Here is a 25,388-nt window from a genome sequence, read left to right on the forward strand (position 1 = left end):
TGAGAGAATTTGTACCTAACAACCTTATTATAATAAGTTATTACATCATATCTATTGTATGAGATTCATTCTTCCTATATCTAATAATGTTCGACATCAAAGATTTCTCATTTGAATACAACTATAGATGTTGAGAAGGAAGAATGAAATAAAAGTATACATAAAGTGGTAACAAATGCTTTTATTTTTCTAATTTACTCTATTTCTTAATCATTGAATTCATTAAAACATGTGTAATATTATTTTTACTTTTGGGACATATTTATATTAATATGATAACAATGTAAATTTAGAAACATCTAAACCTATTTATCAAGTGACATTTCCTTACATTGCCTAGAAAATGCTCTCCAAATATATGATTCTGAAATACATTAGTTGAAATAGCTCAAAACTAAATATTAGAGAGTAAAATGAGTATTTTTTTTAGGAATGACTCATCACTCACTTAGAATACTCACTAGAAATTTACCATAACGACCTATGACTACAATTGACTAGTCTATCATTAGAAATAAAATGGAATAAAAGGAACTTGTATCTTTCTCAAAACACAACTTCTTAATGTGAATAGTTGGTTTTAATGTTTAGTAATGCGCCCTAATTTGAAAAAGTATTTATTTTGTTTTAAGTTTGAAAAGCTCACACTTTTGGCCTTATGGACCATAGAAAAGGTCAAAAATGTGAAGCTGACGTGTACACTTGTATTCTAGTGTGAAAACCGTTTCACTACCCATATTGCAGATGTCATGATCAATTGTAATATTTATTTTTTTTGGAAATGTTAACACAAGTAATGGATCACCTTCATTATTTGGCGAGAAGGAAGTGGGGCTCTACTATATAATTTTGATGATGGTTGTGCATTGTATGAATGTGTTGACATCATAATTTCAAATGATAGGAATGGAAGATTCCAATATGTTATTGGTTCTCTAATTTCCATGCTAAATTGTAGATGTCATGCATACCACACTTTGTGAAAAGGATGATTTCAAACTTAGTGATGATATGAATATAAATGTGATGATATGCACTTTTGATTCCTAGAATATGTGGCTAGCATGACTTATAAAGGTGTAAATTGTTGATTTCTGATAGTATCTGATGTGTTGTAAGCTTCAAAAATTGTAGGGAGGCTTGGGCACATGTATTCCATAATACGTAGAAATCATTTTGGGAAATTCCACCTCGAGACAGTTTTATTAAAATAACTAATTATTTTTAATGGGTCCCTGAGTCTAAGCTTAAGAAATTAAAATAATTAAATTGTATTAATCAATCTATGGGTGAAACTTCTAGAAGAAGACAAGGATCAATAAAAAATTATTTGAGTCATTGATTAGAATCTAATCTGGGTCATTGGTTCTCAACTGAATGATTATAAGAGTAGGCTTACTCGGAATTTGGAGAGAACATCGAGTAAGATCTCAGAGATCAAATTTTTGAAGGGAGTGACGCAAGAGAGATTTGAAGTAATTCGTTGCAGTAAGGGGTAAAGATAGTATTTGGAAGGTAGTTTCTCCAGATCTGGGGAGTGCATAGTAGAGATGGAGTGTACTCCACATAAATATTGACGTAGTGAAGAGAGGTAGCACATACCTTTAGAGGGATATTAGTATTTGCTGAGAAGAAGTCAGGTTTTAGTGGAAGAAGCTAGAGTGGGAGTCTAGAGAGCCAAAAGATCTATTTCCCAAAGTAGAAGCTAATCAGGAGCAGAGGAAGAGAGCTACACTTGTCCCAGCAAGATAACACAAAATTTATTAGGCTGATGAGTGTGTTTGTGACATGTATGGATGGATTTGCAAGTTTGTTTCCTAAAATTGAAATGGGTTCCTCTACATTGAGTTCATTTACTTGCAGCTAAATGGTGTGATACCTGAGAGAGGAAACACCAATGTTTATGCCCATCATAAGACCATAATTAAGGTGTCTCCAAATCATGCAGATGAGGAATTATCATTCTTAGGAAAGTTATCCAAGAATTCATGATTGAATATATTCATGGAAATATATAGAATTGGCATTGTAATTGCTATATCAAATTGAGACTTCTTTGTGTCTTATTTTATTGCATCAAAGTTTTCGTCCATGAGAACGGTTAGGAGTGTAGAAAATCGAGATTGTGGGTGAATTTAATGGAGTGAGGTTGAATCAGGGAGAGTATTGAAAGACATTGAAGGATTTTTATTAATCAAACTTGGGTATGCGAATTATATAGATATATGATTCTATGTTTAGTATTGAAAAGTATGGTGAGTTAATTATAATTAAATTAGGATAATCATATAAATTAAATGGTTGGTAAACATTGATAAACATATCAAAAATACATTTCCATTATGCATCTCAATATCATAAAAATTAACTAAATTGTGATTTTATTTTTAAATTATTATTATTATTATTAAAAGAGTAAATATACTTGTTAAATATATATACATTTAAAAAAAACATGTAATAATATTCATTGATTCAGTTTATCATGGAAATTCTTAACTTGTAAATAACTCCTCTTATATTACCATGGGCCAATACCACAGATTAATACCACATACCTAAGATTATATGTTTTGATATGATATTTTCTTTAATTAATTAATTTAAGATAAATTAAAAGGGAAAAAAATACAAGTAAATTTCTTTAGGAAATAAAAGGTTAATTTAAGATTATGCACACATGAAAGAATACAATCACAGGTACTAAAACAAGAAATAGAAATTGATAGGAAAACATTTTTATTTTTAAAATAGCAGCATACTTTTGTAGGTAATCGGCTATGTGAATTATAAAGATATGTGATTCTATGTTTAGTATTGAAAAGTATGGTGAGTTAATTATAATTAAATTTGGATAATCATATAAATTAAATGGTTCGTAAACATTGATAAACATATGAAAAATACATTTCCATTATGCATCTCAATATCATAAAAATTAACTAAATTGTGATTTTATTTTTAAATTATTATTATTACTATTATTAAAAGAGTAAATATATTAGTTAAATATAAATACATTTAAAAAAAACATGTAACAATATTCATTGATTCAGTTTATCATGGAAATTCTTAACTTGTAAATAACTCCTCTTATATTACCATGGGCCAATACCACGACTTAATACCACATACCTAATATTATATGTGTTTTCTATAATTAATTAATTTAAGATAAATTAAGAGGGAAAAAATACAAGTAAATTTTTGTAGGAAATAAAAGGTTAATTTAAGATCATGCCCACATGGAAGAATACAATAGAAAAATACTAAAACAAGAAATTGATAGAAATTTTTTGTTTTCTTTAAATTGCAGCATGGTTTTGTAGGAAATCCAGTCTGTGAATTATAAACATGTATGGTTCTATGATTTTAGTATTGAAAAGTGCGTTGAGTTAATTATAATTAAATTAGGATGATCATATAAATTAAACGATTCATAAACATTGATAAACATATCAAAATTACATCTTCATTATACATCTCAAAATCATAAAACATAACTAAATTATTATTATTATTAAATGAATAAATATATTAGTTAAACATAAATACATTTTAAAAAAACATGTAATAATATTCACTGATTCAATTTTATTTTTAACTTTTTTTGGTACAAACCATTAAGCTTGAAACCGTTTCTTCGAGGTGGAATTATTATACATATACATTGTCAGAGACAGGGAGTTTGAGTGATAATTATTATTTCTATTCTATGTCACAACACTACTCATAATTTGGGGAAGTGGGAAGAATATGTGTTACATGGGTGAATTCTCTGATCTATGAAGTGGAGTTCTTGTTTTCTTTCACTACTCATAATTTGGGGGAGTGGTAAGAATATGTGTTAGATGGGTGAATTCTCTTATCTATGAAGTGGATTTCTTGCTTTCTTTCTACGCAGCTACTACATTTACAGACTTACATTTTGTAATGACCACAATGAAGCCAATTATTTTCACTCAATGGGATATATCAGGTAGTCCTCTGAACCAGCTTTCCAACACCTCTTACGGATTCCAATTCCGACCCCGGATGCTCCTATAACACTAAAAACAAAATTTCCTAGGACCTCAAGAATCTATAAGCAAAAAGTAAAAAAACCACTCTTCTCATCAATGAAGGAAAAATTTGTCTTTAAAAGCCTCTCGGTTCATGAAAACCACCTTGGCTAAGTTCAGGGTGAATTTGGTTGCCTCAGGATGAGTTTTGGAACTTGGTCTTGTGGTTCCATGACACATCACATTTGTTGTTTTAACAACTTCAACAAAAAGAACCATAAACAAACTTTATAATAACGACAGGTCCATTGGCAACTTGCTAATCGAGCTGAGGAGGTTGGCCACCCACATGTGAAAAGGGCGGTCTAACGACGACCTGACATCTAGTGGCTATCCCGACGGTTTCAGCGACAGCTTTGTTAACCACCCGCATGTGACAACTCCCCAGCAGTTACATCTGGAAGCCAACCTCTGACGCGGTTATGGTCAAGGCCTATGGTCTTGGTTTTATATTTATTTTACAATTTTTTAACATATGAATATAGGCTTTGATAAATGGTTTAGGGCTTAGGTGTTAGGTTAATGCACTTAGGGTTTAGGTTTTTAGCATTAGGTTTGTATTAGGTTTAGGTTTCACAAAATAACCTATGTACCTTTTCTTCGTCACAAAGCTACATTTGTACCAATATCACATGATCATAACCTATGTCGACAAACCATATCAAACCTTGCAATGTGGATGACAACCCATAATGATGATCAACCTACGAGGCAATGACATGACACATGTCATCGACAAATCATGGCAGAACTATTGGTGGACACAAGTCGAAAGCCATGTACAAACCCATATCAACTGAATGCCATGAAAACCATAAACATTAGATGAACAACGTGATCCATAACCAACATTGTCGAACTGTTTAAGCTAAACTGAATTAACAACAACATTTAATACTCATGACGAGACTTGAACACCTATCCAACTGAATCAATGAAATCCTCCTCGATGAGTAACCCTAATCTTTAATATCATACGATCCTAATATTTGGTAGTTTTTTTTCCATCATTTTGATAAAAGAAAGTAGTCTCCAAATATGTCTCGTTACACTATAGATATCTATTTTCCTCTATAATGCCGAGGATTACATTCAATAGAACTTGGCATAAAGTGTCCTTGTTCTTGTATTTTCAATCTATATAAATCTATTTCGCAACATCCTAAACTGACATTCAAATCTAAAGGGTCGAACATTTTTTAGAATCTTTGAATGAAATGGGAAATTTTCAATTAATACCTCCTTTCAGTATTCCATATCGGCAATTAAAATGTAGAAACAAAATTTTAATATCAGAAAAACAATTGTTAAAATTTGAGAAAAAGGAGTCTATGTATGGGCTCTCAATAATATTCAACAGCTCTTTTGTTACAATCAAATTGGAAAGGATTTTTCCTATGTAATATTATAAAAAAATTAGAAAAATAAAACAAAATTAAAAATGTAGACATAATACATCGTTTTACAAGATGAAATAATGTGGCTCCTTTCTGAATATTTTCATCACGAGAGAAATATTGAATATTTTCAAAGTCTTCAGTATTCCCTAGATTCACAAATTCATCATCGATTCCTAAATTCATCATAATCAGTGTGGTCAAACATAATTGTAATATCACAAAAATAGTCATTAAAATTTGAGAAAAAAAACTACGTCTGTTCAGTAGTTGTTCAGTAGTTCTTCTGTCACAATCAAATTGGAAAGGATGATTCCTATGTAATATTATAAAAATTTAGAAAAAAAATCAAATAAAAAATGTAGACATAATACTTTGTTTTACAAGATGAAATAATAAGCACTGCATGATATGTTACCTTTTTATATTTTTATCTAGATGTAAATATTGAATATTTTCAAAGTTTTGAGTATTCCGTGGAATCCCAAATTCATCATAATGAGTGGGGTTAAACAAAACTGTAATATCCAAAAAAAATGTTAAATTTTGAAGAAAAAAATATCTTTTTCTATCAAAATCAAATTGGAAAGAATCATTCATATCTAATATTATCAAAATTTAGAATATATATATATATATATATATGTCTTTTTTTCTTCTGAATACTTTCATCTGGAGAGAAATATTGAATATTTTCAAAGTCTTTATTACTCCCTGGATTTCCAAATTCATCATAATGAGTAAGGTCAAATGGTATGATTAGATTAAAAAAACCTACCCGATTAACAAATATAAAATATAAGAAAAAAAAAATTACAAGATCAATGAGCACTAAATATAAGAGAGAAACAAAATACAAGTAAATTTCTTTAAGAAATAAAAAATTAATTTAAAATCATGTACACATGAAATATAAAATATAAAATCAGAAATTGATAAGAAAACGTATTTATTTTTAAATCGTAGCATGTTTCCAGTTCAACGAGTACTAAATATAAATGGGAAAAAATAATACAAGTAACTTTCTTTAAGAAGTAAAAGGTTAATTTAAGATCATGCGAGCGCATATGAAAAAATTTAATACACATGTAATAAATCAAAACATTAATACGAAAACATGTTTATTTTTAAAATCGCAACATGGTTTCGTAGGTAATCTAGTTTAATAAACGCGAAATAAGGGAAAAGCAGCGAAATAAGGGAAAAACAATGCATACATGAAAGAATATAATACATAAATACTAGAAAAGATATTTATATTAATATTTAAAAGTGTATTGAGTTAATCACTAGCATTTGCACCAGACGTTGCAAAGAAAACGCCGTAAGGCAATGGATAACATATAACACTATTTAAAGCCATCAATAACATATGACACTAATTAACACTTTTTTGACCCACCACCTCGGAGCTAGCACCCGCTGCGCTGGCAACGAACACCCGCGCAATTTCAAATGAGCCCTCGCGCCAAACATTCATTTGCTCCATTTGCACAACCGGAACAGGTCCTCTCGAGCATTTGTTTCTCCCGCTCACGGTGCTTGCTCATTTGCTCCATTCGCACAACCGGAACAGGTCCTCTCGAGAATTCGTTTCTCCCGCTCAAGGTGCTTGCTCACCTCGCAGGTCCGCTCACAGTGTTGAATCTTGGCAGGCTGTGACCGAGGCGTAAGGTAAATTATACTCTGTGAACAATGACATCCACCATTTTGGCAACCAACACCCATGCAATTTCAAACAATCCCTCGCACCAAACATTCATTTGCTCCATTCGCACAACCGGAATAGGTCCTCTCGAGCATTCGTTTCTCCTGCTCACGGTGCTTGTTCACCTCGCAAGTCCGCTTGAGGTGTTGAATCCCGGTGGGCTGTGCCTTAGGCGTAAGGTAAATTATACTCTGTGAACATTGACGTCCACCATTTTGGCAGGTGCCCGGAAGGCCCATGCATACAAATCCCACCTTGTGCTGCTATAAATTGTCTGCATTGGCAGCTCCCAGCGTCTTGCGAAACATATACATTCAAGGTCTCCATTTGGGCACAGGTTCAAGCGACACGGAAGGTGTTTTCCCATTGCATCGTAACCAGTTACCAGATTTATAACGAACCACTTAGCCATTCAGACATCTTCAATAGTTTTTAGGACGTGGTTTAATGGTTAATAGTTAAGTAGGGAGGTCTAATCTCAAAGAAAATTATATATATCTGAAAATTGCTCCAAACGCGGTCCAATCTCAAGCAAAATTATATATATCTGAAAACTGCTCCAAACACAATTTTTTTAGTTGAAAAAAAGTACAATAAACCACCGCCATTACAATTGCAAACTCAAGCTCCTGCATCCAGTGTGCTTGATTGTGTACTACCCACTTAGCTATGGAGGCCATGAAAATTAGATAATCCTAAACCACCGCCATTGCAAGCTTCCTGCATCCACTGTGCCTGCCTGTGCACTTTCCCAGGTGCATGGTTTATTTGGGCTTTTCATTGGGGTGAGATTTTGAGTACAAATATATTCAATTCTTTGAGAGGGATTTGGTGCACATTAATTTTCACATGCTTGCTAAAAAGGATTACCACGGAAAAATGCAAGGGCGCCAACAGGTGGAGCATTGATGTAAGAAGTAGGCTCAGACTACCTAAAGTATGTTGCCACATTCGCTTTATCCTCCTTTTCAACTGAAAACATTTTCCAATGCTCCTTTGGTGTGGTGCCATTGCTTTCTGCAATAAATGAATTATACCTTGCTATTTTAGCAACGAAAAATATAATTGCAAGTGAATCTCATTTTTGTGTCAGATCAACAACCTTTTTCTCGAACTTCTTGTTCCTACTAGCTGAAAGAAAACTGTGTTTTTTTTTATCAACCTTGAATATTTCTTTCATGTCTTCTCTTGCATTATTATGGTGATCTGTGTTCTATGTCAAATGGAGTGACCAGATTGTCATAAGATTATGCTAGTAATGCAAGCAAGGCGATGACTGCATGTACATTTTGAATTGGTGCCTCAACAGGTGCTAGCATCTCTAACAATTTTTTGAAGTGATTGATGTTGTTGGCCACATCTTATGTTGTCATCTTTATTTGTGAAAACTTCCTCAGCTATATCTTAGGATGACAACTTGATATTCATAAATGTTAAACATCTTGAATTTCAATTGATTGTTGTGTTTGGCTACATATTAGGAGCCTCCTCTTTATTTGGTGGAGGAAACTCCTCTTTTATTGGATGGGGTTTCATATTGTCAAGGAAACTCCATTTAAAATATTAATGTACATTCGGCATACATTGTGATCACAATTCTAATCTACGGCACGACACGCTGTGAGTCAAAGGTTAATGAATTTAAATTTGAAGATAAAAGTACAAACCAAAACAAATCTCTTCATTAAAGAATCTTGAGCATATTAGTTGATGATTAACAAAATAGAGTGGTGATTAACCCAATGTCTTAAGAAACCCAGATTAATTCAGACAACGTATAGTTAACCAAGTTACATTTACAGAAGACAAATAAATTATGATTCGTAAATTGACAAGTTTAGACCATAAATACCTCTGTAATACCCTCGGGCTGCCCAACTCTAGGAATGGAAATAGTTGCCAAGAACAAGAATTGAAATCGCCTTAAAACCGTATGAAAACAAAACAAAATTGTTTCGCTTAGCAAATAACAGTGCTTGAATATAAAACTTTTTAAAGACGATTTGCAACGTAATTGTTCGAATTATATATTTTTAATGATCTGGAAGAGCGTGGAAAACGGCGGGCCAAGTTTCTGTCAAACTCAAGACAGGTCATTTTTTTTCCATGCGCACAGGGTTGCTATTGATATAACAGCACAAGGCTACGCATGCAGGGAAGAAAGACATGAAGAGTCTCTGCGAAGGGTCTCATCACCAGTAGAAGAGTCTCATCGCCAGCAGGCAGTCTCTGCGAAGAGTCTCATCGCCAGCAGGCAGTCTCTGCGAAGAGTCTCATCGCCAGCAGAAGAGTCTCATCGCCAGCAGGCCAGTCCTGGCTTTTCATGGCCCATTACCATGAGAAAAAAACCGTTTTTCTATGAAAAAAATAGATTAAACGAACGGCAGAAAACACTCCAATCATCTAACACACATAATCAATGGCTTAGGATCGCACACATCACATTATAGGGATGTCTTTCTGAGAGGAACGCCTTACGACGTAATTATTAATAAATAAACAATTAATAATATATGTGAAACAAAATAATAATCACTCGTTCTACAAAAATTTAATTGAAATAAATAATATATGCAACCACACACATCAATTATAGCTAATCCATCATATAAATGTCATTCTATTAAAAAATTATGTGAACGTTAAACAAGATTTCAACGCAGTGCCACTGTTGAAATATCTATTTTTCAAAAGAAACCACATGCTTTCAGTAAATTGCTAGTTCTATTTCATAAATTACAACCCTAATTAAAAATGGAAATAGAAAAAAGCTCCCCTCCCAAACTAATTACCATTTTACTAAAAACAGTCAAACAATTCTTTCCGGATGATGTAAGTTTGGAAAATCTGTTGCTATTAAAAAGAGTCAGACAGGTTATCCTTTCTGAATGATGCAAGTTTGACAGATCAGTGACTGAAAGAGTTAGTCCTCGTATACTTCCCAGATCTGGGTTTCTAAAAGAGTTAGTGTCCTCATATACTTCCCAGCTCTGGTTTTCTAAGATGTAGCTCACTTGGATCCAAACAGTCATCTACCTTCATAAAATCTGTTATGTCTGTTTATTTTACATGTAATTCATTTGAATTCCAATGTCATCCTTACACCATTGCCTTTCTTGTAGTGTATTTCTCTAACTCAATACATTCTACATAATCCAAAATTTCAATAAAAGCAGCCAAGTTGATACTACATTCATGTTGAGCACATTAATGGAAAAGATAACTGATTACACAACAAATTCTTATTTGTTCTTCCATAACAGATTCTGTGTCATTAATCATTATGAAGTTCCATTTCCCAACACTTCTGTCATCAAAATGGTGAGACCATCAATATATACATCAACCAGAGCAAGTTAAAAAACATTTTCCACCATTCAGAATAGATATATATCACAAAATTCATCAACCGGAGAAAGCAAATAAAGGAAAAATTTCAAAGTCAAAAGTTCCACTATTCAGGTTATAGTATGGAAAAAAAAAAACCAAGGTATGCAGATATTCACAGTCAAAATTCATGGGGAGAGTACTTCGGAAAGAAAACTGTGGACTTCTTAAACCATCCAAAGTTTAGGGCAAACTTAATTTTATCCTCCCCCTTCTCTAATTTAACATCTTTCTTAAAACTAATTAATTTAGGTTTAAGAAACCACAACCTGGTTCTCTTGCCCTCTTCTAATTTTTCCAACGTTCAAATTCTCTCCTACAGATTTATCTTGGATTCAATGCGATATAATCATGGCCTCGCTCTCTTCCATTTCCCATAAGCTCATCAGTTGTCTGGCCCTTATAATGGGTAAAGTATTCACCTAAATGTTTCAAGAAGTACACACATGGTCTTCCTCTCTTCTATCTCACTTCAGCTGTCTCGCCCTGACGATGGATGAAGTGTTCGCCCAAATGTTATGTTTCAAGAAGTACACACATGGTCTTCCTCTCTTCTATCTCACTTCAGCTGTCTCGCCCTGATGATGGATGAAGTGTTCGCCCAAATGTTTCAAGAAGTTTACCCAGCTTTCGTTCAGAAATATTCCCCAACACCTAGGGCAGGCAAACTCACTCCAACAGTGAAAGAAATATTCCCCAACACAAAACTAAGGAAAGCAAAATCACTCCAACATACCCTGTGATCTGATCAGAAGTAAACAAAACTAAACTTAATTAATTATAACTGCTCCTCATGAATAACATTAACCGTACATACTTTTTAGGGCATACATTTGTAAATGAATGGTACCTCAACCAAATAAGGAGAAAGATGAGAATGGATTTTCGCATTTTCAATCTGAAAATGATAGTGGGTTATTTCAAACCGATAACAGTTATCATCATAATAGGATGAATACAAAAGACAGAGAGGATACAAAAAGCCCATTAACATCATAACCAGACTGAAGGTACAAACAACCATTAACCCATTAGATGGACAATACGAAATCTCATTCATTATATAAAGAACCATAAGAGAGTCGAATAGTATGGCAATGAATCTTAATTGTTTAAGGTATAAAAATGTATTTAGCAAACAATAACAACAAATGAAAGAAATTATGAATACGAGGAACTCACTGTGACAGTAACAACGACCACTACTGAACATTAATTTCTCTGAAAATGGTACAGATTCAATTAAACCCTTTCTCTTCCTTCTCCATTGCTTCATATCGGCTATCTGTGTTCATCATCATTTTCTACCGCCTGACTCCATACAAAACAGCGTTGTTCTCTCACGATACAAAATCCTCGAAACGGCTTTCTTCCAAGTTTCTGTCAAACTCAAGACACGTCATTTTTTTTCCATGCGCACAGGGTTGCTATTGATATAACAGCACAAGGCTACGCATGCAGGGAAGAAAGACATGAAGAGTCTCTGCGAAGAGTCTCATCGCCAGCAGAAGAGTCTCATCGCCAGCAGGCAGTCTCTGCGAAGAGTCTCATCGCCAGCAGGCCAGTCCTGGCTTTTCATGGCCCATTACCATGGGAAAAAAACCATTTTTCTATGAAAAAAACAGATTAAACGAACGGCAGAAAACACTCCAATCATCTAACACACATAATCAATGGCTCAGGATCGCACACGTCACATTTTAGGGATGTCTTTCTCATTACGGCGTAATTAGAGGACGGCCAAAAGTTGTTCGACAAAATGCCTGAACGAAATGTAGTTTCATGGAATACAATGATAGCAGGATATGCTCAGATTGGACGCATGGAGTATGCACGCCAATTATTTGAGAAAATGCCCAAACGAGATGTTGTGTCATGGACTTCGGTTATTACCGGATATGCCAAGAATGGATGTTTTCAAGAGTCATTGGATCTCTTTTCCTGTATGCATGAGGGGTGTGTTTACCGAAACCAATTTACATTCACCGGTGTTTTGAGTGCATGTGCCAGCCTTGAAGTCTTGCTACCAGGCAAGCAGGTCCATGCTGACAGTATTAAAATGGGTTTTCAATTTGATATTTCTGTGGGTAATGCAGCAATTAACATGTATGCCAAATGTGGAAGCATAGATAATGCACGGCAACTGTTTGATACAATGCCTGAACGAGATGTAGTTTCGTGGACTTCAGTTATCGCAGGATATGCCCAGAATGAGTATGTCAAAGATGCATTGGAATTCTTTGCCCGGATGCTTAGTACTGGTACAATGCCTAACCAGTCCAACCTAACTTGTGTCCTGGGCATATGCACGAGCCTAGCAGCCCTTGAAGATGGCAAGCAAATCCATGCTCACACTGTCAAAACTGGTTTTGTGTCAAATGTAAATGTGGGCAATGTCCTTGTTAGTATGTATGCGAAATGTGGGGAAATTGATGATGCACGCCTATACTTTGAGAGGATGTGTGAAAGTAATGTGTTGTCATGGAATTCTATGATTGTGGGATATGCAGAGAATGGAAGAACAGATGAGGCACGACAACTCTTTGATGAAATGCCTGAAAGAAATGTGGAATCTTGGAATGTGATGATTGTGGGATATGCTCGGAATAAAAAAATATTTGATGCTCGTGTACTATTTGAGAAAATGCCCGAGGCAAATGTCATATCAAGGACTGTTGTCCTTACAGGATATGTTCAGAGTGGACAAGATGAGGAAGCGTTGCAGCTTTTTTCTCGAATGGGACAATCTTGTGTGAAACCTAATAACTCCACCTAGGCAGTTGTTTTAAGTTCATGTGCTGACCTAGCAACCCTGGAACAGGGCAAACAGGTTCATGCTCAAATAATCAAAGTGGGATTCGAGTCAGATGTTTTTGTGAGAAGTGTCATAGTTGACATGTATGCTAAATGTGGGAACCTAGATGATGCACAGCTATCATTTGATAAAATTTATAAACCTGACACGGTCTTGTGGACCACAATTATATCAGCGTATGCTCAGCATGGACATGGCAGGGAGGCATTACTACTCTTTGAAGAAATGCAACAAGCAGGCTTGACTCCAAATCACGTTATATTTCTTGGTGTTCTGGCTGCATGTAGTCATACAGGCCTAGTGGACAAAGGCTGGCACTATTTCTTTTCCATGAGTCAGCATCATGGTATTAGACCAAGAGTGAAGCACTATGTCTGCATGGTAGATATTCTTGGTCGTTCAGGGCACTTGGATGAAGCAGAGGACCTTATCAACTCCATCCCCTATGAGCCTGATGCTATTCTGTGGAAGGCCTTGCTTGGTGCTTGCAGAGTCCATGGAAACCTTGATATAGGCAGACGTGCAGCAGAACACCTTTTTGATTTGGAACCTCAAAATGCAGCTGCCTATGTCTTGCTGTCAAATATTTATGCTGCTGCAGGCAAGTGGGATGATGTTGCAAAGGTGAGAAGAATGATGAAAGATAGGGAGGTAAAGAAGAATCTTGGATGTAGTTGGATTGAAATCAAGAATGTGGTGCACAAATTTATTGTAGGAGATAGATCTCACCCACAGTCATATAGAATCCATGCAATGTTGGATCACTTGTCTAAGCGGATGAAGGAGGCAGGATATATGCCTGACACAAAATCTGTACTGCTTGATGTGGAGGAGCAGCGCAAGTAACAGAGTTTCTTTGTCACCACAGTGAGAAGCTGGACGTTGCCTTAGGGCTTGACAACACAGTTCCATGGTTGCTTACTTGTACAGTCACAAACCTTTGAATTTGTTGTGATTGCCACATTGCCATCAAGTACCCTTACAAGATCATCGGGAGTGAAATTGTTACTCTCGATGCATACTGATTCCATTATCTCAATTATGGAATTTGATTTTCTGGGGATTATGATTTATCTATGATAATAATTTAAACTCCCCTCATTCATTAATTCTTCATTTATGGTGTAATATTGGAGAAATGACAACAGGTTCAAAACTGCAAATATTATCTGATATATAAACGGTGCCATCAATGACACAGACCTGTTTATTTTTAAATCAAGGCACAGGATGTATGCGAGAACACTTCTCAAATGGCATGTCACCTTTAGGACAACTTTTCATGCCATTCTTAGTATAAACATATTAGAAGAGTTTGATTTCTATCACATTGACAAGAAACAATGAAACTGCTGAATATCTTTGATGCCTAGGTATGTCTGCTACTTCTGACAGAAGCTCTTGTATTATTCGGTTCTTCTCTCATAGATTTTTGGATCTCTGTTAAACAATTGTTTTTCTGCTCATGCATCTTAAGCCTATCTAATAATTTCTATTAACAGAAGAAAGCTTGTGGCTAAACATTTTTGAAAGTGATGAACGTGAACTTTTAAGTTTTTCTGATTTGAGTTTTCGCACATACCAGGAGAAAGTCACAGACGCAGCATCTTATTTTCTGATCTTGTGTCGAGTACTCTATGAATGGAGCTTTCGCAAAGGTAAGAGACAGACATTTTAAATCAAGTAGGCTGACAAAACAAATATAATGTCCAATTGAATAGATAAAAATGGAATTTGAATTTATGCATCACATTAGGGTAAAGTAAAATAAATTTAAAAATGGTACACTTACAATTTTTTTTTTGATGTTACAGGGAAGACAAGCCTTGCTAGGATGCATCCATCAATAAGCAGCTATATTGTAGGTTGATAAGAGTTCAAAACTTCAAACTTTCAAAACAAGCTAAATTCAAAATTTTGATCAATCTTTCTGTAGGAACACGGTTTTCCTCAGTTAGTTTTACTTGTTTGCATTTTCTGCTTCTAGTTTACAAAATCACCTACTATATAATGGATTGGAGTATTAGTTCCAATTGCTTTATATATATAGTCTGGAGACATTGGGAATCAGGACAGTGCTGTGTATTGGCCAATGTCGTTAATACAACAATGGTGATGGAGGAAAAAATGATGCTGCATTCTCTGAAGGAGAAGAGGGATTTCTGAAAATACGAAACCAGTCTGATGATGTACATAGCATAGAAACTGAATAGGGGATATAAATCTAATGTGTCTTGCAGCCTAAATCTTCATCGCATGATATTTTCCTATGTATTGACTGGATGCAATGTGGTGACATAAATTTGCAAAAATCAAACCTGTGTAGCAAGAGTTACATAAGATAGACCATTAAATTCCAGAAATTTGTGACAATTTTATTGTGTGCAGAGTTGAATTAACTTTACAGAAAGCTATATCTATTAGTGCCCTTTTAACTCCTAAAGCCTTGGATAAAATATATATTTATAAATTGTACAATAAAGATCTGAAATTATATATAGAATTTAATAAAAAAATTAATAAACAATTTCTTTAATTGAACATGAAGTGTTCGCCCAAATGTTTCAAGAAATTTACCCAGCTTTCGTTCAGAAATATTCCCCAACACCTAGGGCAGGCAAACTCACTCCAACAATGAAAGAAATATTCCCCAACACAAAACTAAGGAAAGCAAAATCACTCCAACATACCCTGTGATCTGATCAGAAGTAAACAAAAACCAAACCTAATTAATTATAACTGCTCCTCATGAATAACATTAACCGTACATACTTTTTAGGGCATACATTTGTAAATCAATGGTACCTCAACCAAAAAAGGAGAAAGATGAGAATGGATTTTCGCATTTTCAATCTGAAAATGATAGTGGGTTATTTCAAACCGATAACAGTTATCATCATAATAGGATGAATACAAAAGACAGAGAGGATACAAAAAGCCCATTAACATCATAACCAGACTGAAGGTACAAACAACCATTAACCCATTAGATAGACAGTACGAAATCTCATTCATTATATAAAGAACCATAAGAGATCCGAATAGTATGGCAATGAATCTTAATTGTTTAAGGTATAAAAATGTATTTAGCAAACAATAACAACAAATGAAAGAAATTATGAATACGAGGAACTCACTGTGACAGTAACAACGACCACTACTGAAAAAATTAATAAACAATTTCTTTAATTGAACATGAAGTGTTCTCCCGAATGTTTCAAGAAGTTTACCCAGCTTTCGTTCAGAAATATTCCCCAACACCTAAATCTTGCAGCCTAAATCTTCATCGCATGATATTTTCCTATGTATTGACTGGATGCAATGTGGTGACATAAATTTGCAAAAATCAAACCTGTGTAGCAAGAGTTACATAAGATAGACCATTAAATTCCAGAAATTTGTGTCAATTTTATTGTGTGCAGAGTTGAATTAACTTTACAGAAAGCTATATCTATTAGTGCCCTTTTAACTCCTAAAGCCTTGGATAAACTATATATTTATAAATTGTACAATAAAGATCTGAAATTATATATAGAATTTAATAAAAAAATTAATAAACAATTTCTTTAATTGAACATGAAGTGTTCTCCCAAATGTTTCAAGAAGTTAACCCAGTTTTCGTTCAGAAATATTCTCCAACACCTAGGGCAGGCAAACTCACTCCAACAGTGAAAGAAATATTCCCCAACACAAAACTAAGGAAAGCAAAATCACTCCAACATACCCTGTGATCTGATTAGAAGTAAACAAAAACCGAACCTAATTAATTATAACTGCTCCTCATGAATAACATTAATCGTACATACTTTTTAGGGCATACATTTGTAAATCAATGGTACCTCAACCAAAAAAGGAGAAAGATGAGAATGGATTTTCGCATTTTCAATCTGAAAATGACAGTGGGTTATTTCAAACCGATAATAGTTATCATCATAATAGGATGAATACAAAAGACAGAGAGGATACAAAAAGCCCATTAACATCATAACCAGACTGAAGGTACAAACAACCATTAACCCATTAGATGGACAATACGCAATCTCATTCATTATATAAAGAACCATAAAAGATCTGAATAGTATGGCAATGAATCTTAATTTTTTAAGGTATAAAAATGTATTTAGCAAACAATAACAACAAATGAAAGAAATTATGAATACGAGGAACTCACTGTGACAGTAACAACGACCACTACTGAAAATTCATTTCTCTGAAAATGGTACAGATTCAATTAAACCCTTTCTCTTCCTTCTCCATTGCTTCATATCGGCTATCTGTGTTCATCATCATTTTCTGTCGCCTGACTCCACACAAAACAGCGTTGTTCTCTCACAATACAAAATCCCCGAAACGACTTTCTTCCAAGTTTCTGTCAAACTCAAGACAAGTCATTTTTTTTCCATGCGCACAAGGTTGCTATTGATATAACAGCACAAGGCTACGCATGCAGGGAAGAAAGACATGAAGAGTCTCTGCGAAGAGTCTTATTGCCAGCAGAAGAGTCTCATCGCCAGCAGGCAGTCTCTGCGAAGAGTCTAAGCGCCAGCAGGCCAGTCCTGGCTTTTCATGGCCCATTACCATGGAAAAAAACCATTTTTCTATGAAAAAAACAGATTAAACCAACGGCAGAAAACACTCCAATCATCTAACACACATAATCAATGGCTTAGGATTGCACACGTCACAATTTAGGGATGTCTTTCTCAGAGGGAACGCCTTACGGCGTAATAATTAGAATAATTATATATATTATATAGTTGAGAAATATTGATAAGTATACGTTTTATTATATATTTCAATATCATAAAAATTAACTAAATTGTGATTTTAAATTATTGTTATTATTATTAAAAGACTAAATATATTAGTTAAACATAAATAAATTGAAGAAAAAAAATGTAATAATATTTATTGATTCAATTTATCATAGAAATTATTAACTTGTAAATATCTCTTCTTATAATACCATGGGCCAATACCATTACTTATCAATACGACATGCCTAAGCTTATATGTATTAATATGATATTTTATTTAGTTAATTAATTTAAGATAAATTAAGAGGGAAAAAATACAACTAAATTTCTTTAGGAAATGAAACGTTTATTTAAAGCTATGTGCACATGAAATAATACAATACACGGGTACTAAAACAAGAAATAGAAATTGATAGGAAAACATTTTTATTTTTAAAATCGCCACATACTTCCCTAGGTAATCGAGTATGCGAATTATAAAGATATATGATTCTATGTTTAGTATTGAAAAGTATGGTGAGTTAATTATAATTAAATTAGGATAATCATATAAATTAAAATGTTGGTAAACATTGATAAACATATTAAAGATAAATTTCCATTATGCATCTCAATATCCTAAAAATTGACTAAATTGTGATTTTATTTTTAAATTAATATTATTATTATTATTGAAAGAGTAAATATATTAGTTAAATATAAATACATTTAAAAAAATATGTAACAATATTCATTTATTCAGTTTATCATGGAAATTATTAACTTGTAAATAACTCCTCTTATATTACCATGGGCCAATACCACGACTTAATACCACATACCTAACATTATATGTGTTGATATGATATTTTCTATAATTAATTAGTTTATGATAAATTAAGAGGGAAATAAAAATACAAGTAAATTTCTTTAGGAAATAAAAGGTTAATTTAAGATGATGCCCACATGAAAGAATACAACACAAAAATATGAAAACAAGAAATTGATAGGAATTTTTTGTTTTCTTCAAATTGCACCATGGTTCTGTAGGTAATCAAGTGTGTGAATTATAAAGCTATATGGTTCTATGATTTTAGTATTTAAAAGTGTGTGTAGTTAATTACAATTAAATTCGGATGATCATATAAATTAAACGAGTCTATGAATTATAAAGATGTATGGTTCTATGATTTTAGTATTGAAAAGTGTGTTTAGTTAATTATAATTAAATTAGGATGATCATATAAATTAAAATATTGGTAAACATTGATAAACATATCATAATTAAATCTTCATTATACATCTCAATATCATAAAACATAACTAAATTATTATTTTATTTTTATTATTATTATTATTATTATTATTAAAAGAATAAATATATTAGTTAAACATAAATACATTTTGAAAAAACATGTAATAATATTCATTGATTCAATTTTATTTTTAATTTCTTTTTGGTACAAACAATCAAGCTCTAAACTTTTTCTTTGAGGTGGAATTATTATACATATAAATTTCTATGTCAGACAGAGGGAGTTTTAGTTATATGAATTTATTTCTATTCTAGGTCACAACACTACTGATAATTTGGGGAAGTGGGAAGAATATGTGTTAGATGGGTGAATTCTCAGATCTATGAAGTGGAGTTCTTGTTTTCTTTCACTACTCATAATTTAGGGGAGTGGTAAGAATATGTGTTAGATGGGTGAATAGTGCAGTTCTTGTTTCTTTCTATGCGGCTACTACATTTACAGACTTACATTTTGGAATGGCCACAATGAAGCCAATTATTTTCATTATATGGGATATATCTAGCCTTCCTATTTACCTTTCTCTGAGCTTGCAAAATTTATGATATGTTCCAATTTATCCATTGTTGGCATGAATGTGAGTCTCATGTGGAATTATGTTTATTTTTACTAGGGGAGATTGATAGACTTGTTTTCCCTATTTTGCGAACAAGTATCCCACTACTTTGTAGGATTTAAATCAAGACATTTACTTTCTCAACTTTTTTGTTCACTTGTATGTAAATAAATTGTTGCAATGTTGTCAGATTTACTTAGAATTGTTGGTATTTGTTTATATGGACCTGAATACATACTAAAAATATTACATCCAATAGAAGCGTTGAAAGTATGGAAAAAATCACGAACATATAAAATTTCAATGTGCAAAATGTGATGCAAGTTATTGAAATTTCCTATTCAACATGGATTAATTTGTGTATGCCTTTTTGGGTGATGTTTTTAAGGACATGTTTTGACATGGATTGTATCCACAAACTACGTGGGGGTATTAAATTCTAGATCATCCCTATAAAATATGGTTTCATTTCTCAACTGAATCAATGGTGTCATATTAAGAAATGTCCAACTAAATTTTTAGTGGACAAGGTGCTTTAGGGCTTCGACCCTAGTAAATTCAACTTCACCAAAGTAGGCAAGGAAGAGGTGTTTCTCCATTTTGAAGAAAGTGAGCAAAAAAAAATTCAGTACTTGGAAAAATTCCCTATGTTTGATAGTCCAAATTTGATTGCCATAAATGTAAGCGTAAATAATGAGGATGGAAGCACCTTTTGATGCAATTTTTCATTGTTTTGAGTGCACTTTGATGCACTTCTCATGTTATTCTTTCTTATACTGCAGGTGAGTCCAATTGAGTGTGAGAATGTGCTTCTTGAGTATTGGACTGCTTGCCTAAATGCATTAACCATTATACCTTGTTGTTCGAATTTCATTTGGTTATCGAGGCTGGGAACCCATTTTCTCGTCATGGGTACAAGAGCCTCTGAGATTTTACAGCTATAAACCAACTACAATTCCACTTAACTCCATTATTTTAGTTGCGATATTTGACTCTTTTTGGATTGAAACAATTTCGGTGGAACTTTTGAATAGAAATAAGAAGAGGTTAAATATCTCATTCTTTTTAGTTTTTTCGATTCGATAACAAATTTTTAAAGTATAGAGATATGATTACAACTATGTTATCTAAATTTTGTGAAAATTGGCATGATGAAATAATGCGGAAAGGTTATTACCTCAACATTCCTTTCCTCATTGAAAAACACCCAAAAAATGTACCATGAAGGTCTGAGAAAGGCAGGGTCAATATCATGGAGCTTCTTGACTATCCTATGAGGGTCTGTTTTTTTAAGGAGGTAATACTTCAGACGATCTCTCCAATGATCTTGGTAGTGTTGTCATATGTCTTCAAGATAAAAACATACCATACACTGTTGTCATTGTAAATTGGTGGCAAAAAGGGTTTTTTTTTTCCTTAGGTATACTGTAGTAGCATATTACCAATATTTGTTCCTCCCTCATGCAACATTGTAGTTAACATTAATGGTTATGTTGAGACTTGTTTCTTTTAATAAAGTGTATAAACCTTTTTTATATTACTGAACATCTTCGAATTGTGTATATAACTAATGCTAAGTAGAAAAACAGGCTTTGGGAGAAGTGGACTAAGATACATTAGATACTCAAGTTAATATTGTTATGTCTGAAAAGATAAATGGTAAGTTCATTGCAAAAGGAGGATACCCCTATATACAAGGTTTGAGAAATAGTCTAAGAAATGTTTAGATAAATGGCTTCTTTGGGGGTTCAAAGTTTTTGGGTTAGAAGCATATCAGTAACGAGCATTCTCATAGCTTTTATGAAGACATGTATAATATATTGTGGTAATGTACTCAGTGGTTGGAAAGATGGCATTTGACGCAAATTTTCTCCATGTGTTGTTATGAGACTCTCCAAATGAGGGATTTTATGTATAATTGCAAAACCACTAACCAAAACTATAGTTCAGTGGATATGTAAGACACGATTTTATCATTTGATTCTATACACAACACACTTGTTTTGTCCCTTGGTTAAGGATTCATACATCTGTGTGGAAGATCTTGCTAGCTCTCACAAAGTTTGGTTCCTTTTTACTATTCCAATAAAATATAAATACTATCATAACTACCTAAAATTGGGCTGATATATTACTTATAGCGAGTAGTATTAACTAGACTTTTACAAAACATTTTAAATAATCATTATCTTTGAAAACCTTGAAAACATAGAGCCCAAAAAGCTCAAAAATATCATCAGGAAGCTGTTCAAAAAACCACTAAAGTAGTGACAAAGGTTACTGAGAATATATATCAAGCTCATAAATTTCTATCAAAGAATTTATATGTAAGACAAACACCTCATCTCAATGTAGAGGATCTCCTTTTATTTCATTTTATCATATTGAAGAATTTGTAATATTAAAGTTTATTGATATTTATTCTCTCGTTAGATGACTTCTTTTGATTTTTTACTAGTGTTGTTTACAAATCATTAAGATCGAAACCTTTTATTTGATGTGAAATTCTAACACATATACATTTCTGAGTGATTTTGAGAGAGAGAAAGAGAGAGAGAGAGAGAGAGAGAGAGAGAGAGAGATTTTGAGTGATTTGCATTTACTTCTATTCTAGGTCACAACATTGCCCAGAATTTGGGGGAATGGGAACAATATGTGTTAGATGTGTGAATTCTCTCATCTATGAAGTGGAGTTCTTGTTTTCTTTCTATGCAGCTACTACATTGATAGACTTACATTTTGGAATGACCATAGTAATGAAAATTATTCTTCATTTTACGAGTTATATCTAGCCTTCACATTTACATTTCTTTAAGCTTGTAAAATTTGTGATTTGTTCCAATTTCTCCATTGTTCGCATGAATGTCAGTCTCCTGTGGAATTCTATTGGGTTTTATGAGGTGAGACTAATACACTTGTTTTCTTTTGTTTTCTTTACTTTTTCACCCTTTATATTCATTGCTGTGTAAATAAGCAGTTTATCTATTCTAAGAGTTACTAAGAATTGTTGGAATCTTTTTAGATACAAGAACCTAATACATACTAAAAATATTGAATCCCATAAAAGCATTGAAAGAATGGAAAATTGTAGGAACATATAAAATTTCAAAGTGCAAAATTTGATGCAAACTCTTGAAATTTCCTATTGAACATACATTAATTTGGTTATGCCTTTTTGGGTGATATTTTTAAGGACACGTTTTAACATGGATTCTATCCACAGACTATGCAAGGGTAATAAATTGTAGATCATCCCAGACAAATATGGTTTCAATACTCAACTCAATGAAGGACCTCATCTTAAGAAATTCCCTACTGAATTTCAAGTGTAGAAGGTCTTGCAGGGCTTCGATCCCAGTAAATTCAACTTCACGAAAGTGGGGTGGAATGAGACACTTCACGCCTTTAACAGTCCAAATATGTGTTCCATAAATTTAATTAGAAATAACGATTATGAAAACACCTTTTCATGCAATGTTTGGGGTTTTTTATTGTTCATTGATGCACTTCTGATGATATTCTTTTCTATACTATAGGTGAATCCAATTTAATAGCGGCATGTGGTAACTGTGCCTAGAGTATTGGAATGCTTTCCCCAATGTATTTGCCATGATAGCTTATCGTTACCATTTCATTTGGTTTTCAAGGCTGGAAATCCAAATTTTCATCTTGGTTACAACAACCTCAAATCTTTTGCAACTATAAACCATCTACACTTCCACTTAAGTGCACTATTTTAGTTGCAACATGTGACTCTTTACTCATTGAAACTATTTTGGTGCAACTTTTGAACATAAATAAAAGGTTAAATAATTCATCGTTTTAATTTTTTTATTCAATAACTTATTTTGAACTGTAGAGATATGATTACAACTGTGATATCCTAAAATTGTACAATTTGACGTGATGAATCAATGTGGAATGATTATTATCTTAACGTTCTTTCCCGCACCCACAAAAGGAGTACCATGGAAGTCTAAGAAGGTGGGGACAATATCTTGGAGCTTCTTGACTATCCTGTGAGGGGCCTGGTTTCTGAAGGGGGTAACACTTTGGAGGATCTCTCTGATGTTGTTGGTAGTGCTTGCATTTGTATTCAACGTAACAACATACCATACAATGTTCTCATTGCAAATTGCTGCAAAACAATGTTTTCATTTCCTCAGGTATATTGTAATGGAATATTACCAATATTTGTTCCTCCCTCATGTAGTAGTGTAGTTTGCATTGATGGTTGTGTTGATACTTGTTTCTTTTTATAAAGTATAGAATCCCTTTTTATATTACTAAATATCTTCAAATTGTTTATGTAACTAGCATTATGCAAAAAAACAAGCTTTGGGAGAAGTGGACCAAGAGATATTAGATACTCAAGTTAATCCTTCTATGTGGAAAAACATGAATGCATTTAAAAACTTAAATGGTAAGTTGATTGCAAAAAGAGGGTACCCCTATATACAAGTTTTTGAAAATAGTCTCAGAAATGTTTAAATAAATGGCTTATTTTGGTGTTCGATGTTTTAGGCTTAGAAGCATATCAGTTATGAACATTGTCGTACCTTTGGTGAAGACATGTATAATATACCTTTGTGGTACTATAATCAGTGGTTAGAAAGATGGAATTCAATACAAATTTGCTCCATGTATTGTTATGAGACTGTGTGAATGTGGGCTTTTATGTATAATTATAAAGCCACTAAGAATATGTATCATTTTTATTTTTTTCTAGTTGATAACTAATTTGTAACTATAGACATATGATTACAACTATGATATCTCAAAACTATGAAAATTGGCATGAGGAACGAATTTGTTAAACTTATTACCTTAACATTCCTTTTCCCATAAAAAAAAAAGCACCCACAAAGAGAGTATCACTGAAGTCTAAGAATAGTGGGGTGATGCTTTTAAGATAAATGCATATGAAACAACTAAATCTAGTTGACATAGTCATTTTACTAATCAACATCACTTCAATTCTCAATAAAGGCAATGCTCATTGACCTCTTCACACATTTCACTAAAGAATGTCTTTACTCTTGCCAGCAGAACAAGTCAAAGTTATGGGTTCATTGCATCTTAAAAAAATATCGTCGCGAGAGAACCATCACATTCAATAAAACATCCATACCTACATTCACACCATCCATTTCCAAATTTCCAAGCTAGTTAGTACGCTAGAAGGGTATGAATGTGAAGTAAAGCTCTTTACTTATATATATATATATATATATATATATATATATATATATATATATATATATATATATATATATATATATATATATATATATATATATATATATATATATATATATATATATATATATATATATATATATATATAATGAAATTTACCATTGATTCGAATTGATATTTTTTAGAAATATAGATTTGAACCAACATAATTAAAAT

At 33.0% G+C, this 25,388-nt stretch overlaps 1 protein-coding gene and 2 pseudogenes across 1 annotated transcript; all 3 read left to right on the plus strand.

Annotated features, from left to right (window-relative positions):
* Positions 1-12,312: 12,312 nt before the first annotated feature.
* On the plus strand, positions 12,313-13,329 carry LOC149149077 (pentatricopeptide repeat-containing protein At3g24000, mitochondrial-like). The gene has a single exon (XM_089442383.1). It carries the CDS (start codon positions 12,313-12,315, stop codon positions 13,327-13,329), a length of 1,017 nt encoding a protein of 338 aa, XP_089298509.1.
* Positions 13,330-13,449: 120 nt separating this feature from the next.
* Positions 13,450-14,214, plus strand: LOC149149078 (pentatricopeptide repeat-containing protein At4g02750 pseudogene; annotated as a pseudogene).
* Positions 14,215-15,005: 791 nt separating this feature from the next.
* LOC149149079 (GDP-L-galactose phosphorylase 1-like) lies at positions 15,006-24,520 on the plus strand (annotated as a pseudogene).
* The last annotated feature ends 868 nt before the right edge of the window (positions 24,521-25,388 follow it).

Source organism: Pinus tabuliformis, chromosome 9 (genome assembly GCF_031772625.1).
Source record: "Pinus tabuliformis cultivar Carrire ecotype Pingquan chromosome 9, CPIR1, whole genome shotgun sequence".
In the NCBI taxonomy this organism is placed as follows: domain Eukaryota; kingdom Viridiplantae; phylum Streptophyta; class Pinopsida; order Pinales; family Pinaceae; genus Pinus; species Pinus tabuliformis.

Coding starts and splice junctions, on each gene's coding strand:
- LOC149149077 (XM_089442383.1), top strand. CDS start 12,313: ATGCCTGAACGAAATGTAGTTTCATGGAATACAATGATAGCAGGATAT.